The sequence below is a fragment of the Nematolebias whitei genome, chromosome 12 (genome assembly GCF_014905685.2).
Source record: "Nematolebias whitei isolate Nwh7 chromosome 12, NemWhi1, whole genome shotgun sequence".
Classification (NCBI taxonomy): Eukaryota; Metazoa; Chordata; class Actinopteri; order Cyprinodontiformes; family Rivulidae; genus Nematolebias; species Nematolebias whitei.
In genome coordinates this window covers 2,856,766-2,866,994 of record NC_056509.1, presented here as the reverse complement: position 1 = coordinate 2,866,994, position 10,229 = coordinate 2,856,766, and the positions used below count along the sequence as shown (strand labels likewise).

The following is a 10,229-nucleotide window of genomic DNA, read 5'->3' as shown; positions in this document are numbered from 1 at the left end:
CATGAAAAGTACAAACATGAAAAGTACGAGCATGAAAAGTACAAACATGAAAAGTACAAACATGAAAAGTACAAACATGAAAAGTACAAACATGAAAAGTACAAACATGAAAAGTACAAACATGAAAAGTACGAGCATGAAAAGTGCGAGCATGAAAAGTATGAGCATGTACAGCATCAATACTTAGTTGTTGCTCCTTTAGCCTGGATTACTGCAGCAATGTGGCATGGCATGGAGTCAGAGTTTCTTTGTCATATGCAACACATGGTATGGTGGAACGAAATTGTGTACACAGGGTCCCAGTACATCCACCAAAAGTATAACATGTAAAAGAAAAACAGTAATAAGATCTAAGATATGAACTAAGAAAAACTTAACTAAAAATAGGCTAAGCACTAGTAGTGCAAAAACAACACATCGAATAGCAGCATGGACATGAGTCTGTGTGCGAGACGCTTCTGATGCTGTCTCTTGTTCAAGATTTGACACAAACAATGCGACAGCTGAACCCCTTGTCTTGCATACGTCTGAGCGTGGTGGTTCTTGAAGCACTGACTCCAGCTGCAGTCCACTCTTTGTGAATCTCCCCCACATTTTGGAATGGGTTTTGTTTCACCATCCTCTCCAGGATGCAGTTATCCCTGTTGCTTGTACACTTTTTCTACCGCATCTTTTCCTTCCCTTCACCTCTCTATTAATGTGCTTGGACACAGAGCTCTATGAACAGCCAGCCTCTTTAGCAATGACCTATTGTGTCTTGTCCTCCTTGTGCAAGGCGTCAATGGTCGTCTTTTGGACAACTGTCCAGTCAGCAGTCTTCCCCATGATTGTGTAGCTACAGAACTAGACTGAGACCATTTAAAGGCCTTTGCAGGTGTTTTGAGTTAATCAGCTGATCAGAGTGTGACACCAGGTGTCTTCAATATTGAACCTGTTCACAATATTCTAATTTTCTGAGATACTGAATTTGGGGTTTTCATTAGTTGTCAGTTATAATCATCAACATTAAAAGAAATAAACATTTGGAATGTATCAGTCTGTGTGTAGTGAATGAATATAATCTACAAGTTTCACTTTTTGAATGGAATTACTGAAATAAATCAACTTTTTCATGATGTTCTAATTTATGACCAGCACCTGTATGTTACACATTTAAGTCTAAATATGAAACATTTTATATATATTATTTTGATTCACTTCATTTACAAGAAGAGGCCTTTATAAAGACACAATTCACACACAATTTTTAACCAGTAAAATGTTGTTTGGCTTGTTTTTACCAACGACTACAACTTTAAAATCTGTATAAAAATATCTTGTAGGCGATAAAACATAATATTGTTATTTTGGGGTTTCTTGTATATTCAGTTGCAAGACGTGGCAAAAGATCCCAGACAACAAAAAATGTGTAACAAATATGCATAAATAAATTTGGGGGGGACCAAAAACAACAAAAAAACAGAAAGTTTACTGCAATTATTCAGATCATAATTATGAAGTACCGTAATTTCCGGACTATAAGCCGCTACTTTGTTCATACGCTTTGAACCTTGCAGCTTATACAATGCTGCGGCTAATTTATGGATTAAACAAGTGTTTTTTTGATGGCTAATGGGCTTCATGTTGTCAAAACATTTAGCCTCGTCAAGCCCACACGTAGCTGCCCATTTACGTCTCTCTCAGGGGTGTCCTTGTGACTCAATGACACTACCTGCATAAATAAAGGTGAAAAAATCTGACCAATCAAATTACTGAACAGGTCACAGTGGGGAGGGGGGGCTTGGTTTTTCCCTCCCTGGGGGCACAACAAAGTATTTTCAGCCACTCAAAATAAGTGCAACTTGTGCATTTAAAGTGACACTCCGAGCTCAGTGGGCGCCTTGGATGAATGGTGGCGAGAAGTCATTCAGCAAAACTGGCCGCATGGCAGTTTGCTTCAGTCTGACAGTGGATCCTGCCAGTGGATCCTGCCAGTGGATCCTGCCAGTGGAGCAGTGTAAAAAGATCCTTCATCACCAACGTGTTAGGAAAGGCTGCTGCATGATGGTAAATGGACTGATGCAGCTCCTTTCTGTCTTATCAACACACTCAGAGCTCTTTACAACGATCTGTGCCTCATTGACCCGTTCATACAGCTCTATACTAGATCTACACAAAGACTAATCAGAGCTTTAGATCACATTCATACACTGATGGGACACACATCAGAGGCAACGAGGGGTTCAGTGTCTTGCCCGGGGACACTTCGACATGTGACTGCTGGTGGATTGGAACCCCCAACTCTTGCATTGGAGGACGCCTGCCGTAACCACTGAGCCACAGCCTCCCTGAAGAGGACGGTACAAGCTTGTGCAGGAGGAAGATGAAGACAGTGATCAATGACTTCCTGGTAGACTACTGGTTTTATTTTTTCCTCGCCCTGTTACAGTCACTGTAAAAACATTTAACGTACGCATGTGTGTATGTTACGATACGCGTTTAGTTAAAAGTTTAAAATATCTTTCTGTGTAAATATCTCATGTTACAACAAGGCACCGCGGCTTATAGACACGTGCGGCCTGTATATGTACACATTTTTTATTTAGTGGGCATGGCTTATGGGTGTGCTCAATAATCCAGAAATTACGGTAAGCTGCGTTCAAGTGGTCTTTGAAATGTATAAACCCCCTGCTGCCCTGTCCACAAGCAGCAGAACTCTACTGAGGAAGAGCTGGTACTCAACAACACAATGAACACACCCTAAGCATGCACGCCTAAAGGCCCTGCAGTGTGCTTCAGCTGCAGGGCCTGGATCCATACAAGGACGTCCGACTCGCCACGTGATCACACAGTGCACGTAGAAAACAGATTTTACATTCAGACTTTATTTTCTGCAAGCACATAAGAAAAGGTGAGCACAGGGACAAAACAAGTCATACCATTTGTTTGAAGGAGATCGATTTCTTTGCTAAGGCAGTCGATGTCGATCTGCAGTGCCCTGTTTTTGCATCGCAAATGCTTCATTTCGTCAATCTGGAAAAAAGAAGAAACTAGTTAGATTTAGTTTACCGAGTTAGTAGTTACTAACAATTTACTTTAACAACTTAATGTAAGAATAGCAACAAATAACATTGCGTCATTCTGTTCTAACCTACAAAGCCCTCAACAACCTAGCTCCATCTTATATTACAGATCTTATTGTTCCATATTTTACTAACAGAGCACTTCACTCTCAGACTGCAGGTTTACTTGTGGCTCCTAGAGTTTCCAGCAGCAGAATGGGAGGAAGATCTTTCAGTTCTCAGGCTCCTCTCTTGTGGAACCAACTTCCAGTTTCTGTCCATGAGGCTGACACATTGTCCAGTTTAAGACTGGGATTAAGACTTTCCTTCTTCATAAATCCTGTAGTTAGGATAAAAGGTAAATGGACCTTTCTATCAACACACTCAGAGCTCTTCACAACAGTCTGTGCCTTCATCTACCCGTTCACACAGCTCTATACTAGATCTCTACAAAGAATAATCAGAGCTTTATCACATTTAGACACTGATGGACACACACCAGAGGCAATGAGGGGTTCAGTGTCTTGCCCAGGGACACTTCAGCACGTGGCTGCTGGTGGAATCAAACCCACAACTCTTGTATTGGAGGCTCTAACCACTCAACCACAGCCGCCCAAATCAGCTTGTGTTTCCTGAGCTGTCCTTTAGTCCTGCTGCTGTCTTTACTGGTTTGTATTTATTTTCATCCCAACGTGTTTTTTGTCTTTCCTCCTACAGAAACCACATCTGGACCTGTCACTCTGTGTCTGTCTCTCCTTCCTGTCCTCTCAACCAGCCCCGTCTCTCCTTCCTGTCCTCTCAACCAGCCCCGTCTCTCCTTCCTGTCCTCTCAACCAGCCCTGTCTCTCCTCCCTGTCCTCTCAACCAGCCCTGTCTCTCCTTCCTGTCCTCTCAACCAGCCCCGTCTCTCCTTCCTGTCCTCTCAACCGGCCCTGTCTCTCCTTCCTGTCCTCTCAACCAGCCCTGTCTCTCCTCCCTGTCCTCTCAACCAGCTGGTCAAAGCAGATGGTCTCTTGTCCTGAGCTGGTTCTGCTGGAGGCTTCTTCCTGTTAAAGGGAGTTTTTCTTCCCACTGTCTCCACTGGGCTTGCTCAGGATGGGAGGCTGAGATGAAGATTCAACACAAGCTGCTGCTTCCTTAGATACAGAACTGTGACTGATTGGCTTTTACGTATGTGGATATTTTGTACAGTGCTTTGAGGCAACTTCTGTTGTGACTGGTGGAAGTTTTTTAAATGACCTCACTTATGTTCCTAGTTGTATTTATTTAGTAACAGAGAAACGTGTAAACTGCAACACTAAGACAAGCCTCTGTGGCAGGCTGCTCGTCTGCAGGACGTCCCCAGAAACGATGAACCAAACCATGGTTCCACCCTGCTCAGTCAGAACGACACACAACCAACCTCACCAAACTAAAGTTACAACCCCAGTTTTATGTTGGAGGAGAAAATATGATTTTATTTATTTATTTGTTTATTTTCAAAAAGTTGAGAACGTTTCTGAAACAAAACAAACGAGTTGATTTGATACAGATAGTTTGTTGTTGCTGGAAACATTTACAAAACCAATTGTAAAAGCAATGTGGTCAGCAGCGCAGTACGATGTTAACTGACTTTTTATGTACGTGACCGTTTCTGTTCAGTGCTCGGAGACGACGTCGGCTGCGACTCGGCGCTTTAAAGATCAACTGAGGCGAATGCAGCCACAACAAGCTGGCACAACAGGAAGTGCTAAAATGTACCATGACACCGGACAAATGGATAAAATGCTCATCGTCAGAACAGTCCCAGTGCGACAAACAAACCTACTGCTCTTTGCTTTTCCTGCAATGAACAGAACTGTGCAATAGTTTTCAGCAGCCTCTCACTGTGTGGATGCCCAACCCCTCTGTGCTGCGTTCAGCTTCTGGTGCGGTCGTTTCAGCTTACATCAGGACATTATTACATGCAGTGCTCCCTCAGTGCGGACTGAACTGGAGCCGTCATTTCTAACCCGAGCCCTAAGCCCAGCCCCACCTGATCCAAATTCAGGGCGGGCCGTGCCATGATAATGTGCCGGTTGGGCGGGCCGGGTTGGTGTCGGGCTTTTAATTAATCAGCCGCGATTCAGTTATATGATAACATGGCCTGCCATACATTCACCAGCCGCACGCGGCCATTTTACCGTGAGCTGACCGGCACTGAAAGAGGTAAAAAGTTCAGCTAAGCTTCAGATGGACTGTGCTGCCAGGAAGCGACTCATCACCCGAATGGACGTTCATTCAGCCGCTGCAGTCAGTGGACACGCGCAGCCGAGGACCCAAACAGGTGAGATCCCAAAGCAGACGTGTCAGAGCAGGGTCCGTGAATAAATCAGCATGCAGCAGAAACAGGGTTTAAACGCTCTTTTACAGCCATGAAAGGACAAACATCCCTCAGCTCCGATCTTCTGCTGTTTTTATTCACCTGCACGTCCCCGACCGTTCATAACTAATTAAAAATGTTGGGGGTTTCCAGGTTCGGACCTGTAATTACTGTTAATTCGTCAGGGAGAGGACACGTTGAGCCCAGTAGTAGAGAATATGAAGAGCAGCTTAGCTGCTGAACAAAATGAAAAACAAAGACTGTTCTTTCGGAGATGGTTTGGACTTAAATTGTCAGATGAGGGCAGAAAGATGATTTCTGTAAACAATGCTGAAAACAGCCCCGATGAGTCTTTTCACCACTCAAAACAGCGGAGTGGAACATGAGAAGCGTGTCGCAGCTGCAGTTTCAAGTGTTTTTTCAGCCTCCTTTCCTGAAAAAACCGCGGGTCAGAACTCATTGAGCCGTGCTGTGCCTTACAGGAGCAGAGAGCGGCGGCGACATTGATAAATCAGCAGCTTATCTTATCGCTAAAGACACGGTCCGCAGCTGTGGAACAAGACGGCTAACGCTGTAGTCGTCTTGTTCCACAGCTGAGGAGACGTGCACCTCTCTGTTCCTCTCATAAGGCACAGCACGAGTTCTGAGCCGTGGTTATTTTCAGGGAAGGAGGCTGAGGTCTGTCGGACCTGCAGTTTCACACACGCTTACTAACGTGAAGGTGGTGCAGCTGAAGGGACTGTACTGATGCAGCTCCTTTCCATCTCATCACGACACTCAGAGCTCTTTACAGCAATCTGTGCCTCATTCACCCGTTCATACAGCTCTATACTAGATCTACACAAAGAATAACCAGAGCTTTATCACACTCAGACACCGATGGGACACACATCAGAGGCAATGAGGGGTTCAGTGTGTTGCTCAGGGACACTTCAGCAGGTGACTGCTGGTGGAGTCGAACCCACAACTCTTGCATTGGAGGACGGCTGCTCTAACCTCTCAGCCACAGCCGCCCTGAAGCAAGAAAACAACTAATGAACCAAATAATTTCCTCAAACGTGTGATTTTTTCTTACTGAAGGAATTTGGGAGGCTGAGTTGGATCTCTCCAAGCGTCTCCTGGTCAGATCGTTTTCCATTTCGTTCACCTCCTCTTTTAGTTTCTCCAGCTTCTTTTTCTTCATTTCCAGCTCATGCCAGAGTCTGTCCATTCGAGCTTTCTGATGTACCAACAGAGCTGAGAGTAGACACAAACACACTTTATTAGAATCAAACCAACATGGTGACTTGAACTGAAACAAGCAAAACAGATCGCTTCCAGAAGGAATTTCAAAAATGACAAGCGTTTTTGTTATTGCTATACTACAGTTTAGAAATTCTTCATAAGTAAAATGTGAAGTGGGGCACAAGACCACCCTGTGAAGAAGAAAAACAAAATATGAAAAATGCATTAGGCCTCAATGTCTGAGAGTGCAACATCACTCCTGTCCACTAGGGGCAGGCTCCAAAATCATCCCCAGCTCCAGCACGTGCTGATCTACAATCCAAAGCTTTTTATCCTGATCCTGCGTAAAGCCACAGTGGACTTTATTTAGCTTTGATTTGACAGTCTCTGGCACCTAGTTCTTCATCAAATAAACTTCACAAAGAGAACTTTGAAGCCCCTAAACAGTCCATGTCTGTTGAAGACAATCCTCCCAAATCTTATAAAAGGCCATATATTCAGAATTCTTTTGTACTTTACAAGCATGGCATGTAGAAGCATTACAATGTGCACGGGTGACCTCTGAGGATCAAGTGTGTGGGTCCAGCATCCTCCCACACAAGCTCAATTGGACCTGTTGAGTGTTCCTCCAATCGTTTCCAATCCCTTCCGGTCAGCGTTGCAGGACGCACGTTGTGGCAACATGATCATGTAGTTGGAACACGTGTGTCCAGTTAATGGCAGGACCTCATCCTAGTCTTTACAACTAACGCAGAAAATGTGGCAGCAGCATCGTTGTGCTCATCAAGCTGACGTGGAAATCTCATGTCAAATACTTCAAAATAAAATAACAATCAGTTGCATTACTGTGTAAAGGAAAAGAGTTTATGAATGACAAAGCTTTGTAGACATTGTATAATGTAATGATTGTTCCATATTAATCTATTGTACTGAAGTTAGTGGAAAATCATGAAAAACAATTACAAATGCTGTTTGTATTTTACAAAAAGAGCTATAAGAATTATTATTATGAAGTGCTGTGGTCACCAACAAATATATTATTTCATCTGTTGAAATTATTAAAATGTTACGGTTTGGTTGAATATAGTATTTTACAAGTCATGCATAAAGCTCATAAAAATATTAGCCCCAAATATTCAATTAAAATGTGTAAAAAGAGAGCGAGCGAGTCAACATAACCTTAAAACAGTGTAAGTGTTGGTAAAACCTGCGTTTGTCACGAGTGTGAAGGAGCTGCGCTGTAGTTCAGGGAACAGGACGTGGGCTTGTCTTGACATCACCAGAAACATTTCTACAAGTATTTAGATGTTAAAACGACGACAGCTGAAGTTGTTAGAAGGTGCAGGAGCAGGTGAAGGACGCCTCCAGTTTTTGTTTTCACTCTGGAACTTGTTCAAGTGCAGGTTGTTGTTGTGTTAGTTATTTTATGTGCTGTTTGAAAAGGGGCAGATGTTACAGTTTTTCCTTCTTTCTGCACCCTTTTCATTCAGTGCTTGTTCTTTTTGATGAATGAATAAATAAACAGTTCCTTCAGTTATGACAGTGTTATATTTAATGTCCATGCCGTTCGGTTCAAGCCTACAACGTAGAAATGTGAAAAGGTAAGCAGTGTGTTACCTCTCATTCATCTTTCTTTGGATAGCTGGTGCTAATGAATGAAAAACATCTATACCACAGCTCTTTTTCAGAAATGTAAACACTATCTGAACCATTACTGAGGAATTAACATAAACTGTTGTTTCACTCAAACGTGATATTTCTTGCCCATTTGATTCCTCCCAGCTGCTAATTTGCTCTTATTCACAACATCATCTTTTAATTGTCACTATGGTCATTTAAAGTTGTTCTTATCTGATGAATTAGACTGATTTATAAACGTTCACTTCTTATTAAGGATCTCTTGTATTGTCTGACAGTACTGAGTACTTAGGAACAAACACCTCTGACTGCATTTCTAACATGTGCTCACTTGCCAATTAGGAGAAATGTTGTGTAACAACAAAAACTGTACTCTGCTGCAAAACAACATACTATTGATTGTAAGAAATAAATACAACGTTTTATTAACTGTTACACAGCGGCATGTGTGTCTCAATCAGTTCTGAAGACGATTAGGTCAAGTAAAAACATTAAGAGTCAATTTACAGGTTTTTAAAGTGCAAAACCTAAACTTGAGGAGCAAGAAAGAAAGGTGACCGGTGTTAGGCCCCTCTTCGTGGTAGTCGTCACACTGCAGGAGCCAAAGCAGATGACACGCACAGACAAAAGCCCAAAAAAGGAAACAACAGTGTGCCCAACTTCTTTGACTCACGACAGGATCAGTCGTCAGCAGCTGATGGGTGAAACAGAGAATTTAGCACGGAGGAGTCACGCTGTAGTCATTGCAGTGGTCCTCGCTCAGCAAGCCAACTCTTTTATCCACCGCATCCAGAAAACATGGAGAGCACCTCTCCACAACGTATGAACACCAGAACTCATGACTGCATTCAAAACAGTGTTATTACTGACATAAACAATATATAGCTTTAGTAAAGGAGCCCTGGGTAGAATGTAAATAAAGCAATTGAAAGGGAAAACCCAGCATTTTACTTCTCATCAGTCTGGATCGTATGGTTTGAAAACAAACGCACTCTGTTAGGGGTCAGGGGTAAAATCTATTCTCCCATGTATGCAGAAAGGAACTATTTTTTAATCAGTGTAAAACTTTAAAAACGTGTTTATCTATTAGGGGTTGAACGAGTATATCATTTTTAAACTCCACATGAACAAAATAAAACCCGAGTAGAACTCGAGTATTTGATGACGTCATAGATCTCAAGATACAAAAATAAATAAATAAATAAAACCACAAAAAAAGGTAATTACAAAAAAGAAAAAAAAAAACATTGGGAGCGTATGCTCCTACCATTTATCATACTGCAAATAAGTCACAGGAAAAACTAAACTATTAGTTTTTATTATTATACTGCAAACGTGAATAAACGTGCAGCACGTCAAAAACGAAACTTACCCCCCCCCGCACCACCGCCAGCTGTGGTGCATTAAGTTTAGTTTTAGAGATTAATATGTTTATAGATTTTTTTATAGGTTTAGAGATGAATATTTTTTGCTTTTTGTTTGTGAAACAAGAGGAAGCTGGTTCTGGTTCGGTGGATTGGACCCGGTGTTACACCATACTCTGTGACCTGCAACAGTGCAACACCGCCCCCTACGGTCATACGGTGGTCACATAATATGACATCACTACGGATACTCAACGTTACATTTTTAACCTCGATAGAGGTCCTAGCAATCGATGTGTAGATTACTCGCGTACTCTGTTAATGCCCTATTATCTATATTGTTAATGATGGCCTGTTAAAGAATGCAACAGCGTGCAGCATCGTAGCATGTAGCATGCAGCAACGTGGCGTGCAGCATCGTGGCGTGCAGCATCGTAGCATGTAGCATGCAGCAACGTGGCGTGCAGCATCGTGGCGTGCAGCATCGTGGCGTGCAGCATCGTGGCATGTAGCATGCAAAAACATAGCGTGCAGCATCATGGCGTGTAGCATCATAGCATGCAGCAACGTAGCTTGCAGCATCGTGGCATGTAGCATCGTGGCATGTAGCATCGTGGCATG

The 10,229-nt window shown here is 42.7% G+C and overlaps 1 protein-coding gene across 1 annotated transcript in view; it reads right to left on the bottom strand.

The window, feature by feature from the left end:
- The window catches only part of tab2 (TGF-beta activated kinase 1 (MAP3K7) binding protein 2), a 29,149-nt gene that overhangs the window by 6,474 nt on the left and 12,446 nt on the right, over nt 1-10,229 (bottom strand). Inside the window, exons 8-9 of the mRNA XM_037686058.1 lie at nt 6,458-6,618; nt 2,919-3,012 (exon numbers count right to left, since the gene is read on the bottom strand). Of these exons, the coding sequence (XP_037541986.1) occupies nt 2,919-3,012; nt 6,458-6,618 (255 nt within the window). The remainder of the gene's footprint in view (nt 1-2,918; nt 3,013-6,457; nt 6,619-10,229) is intronic.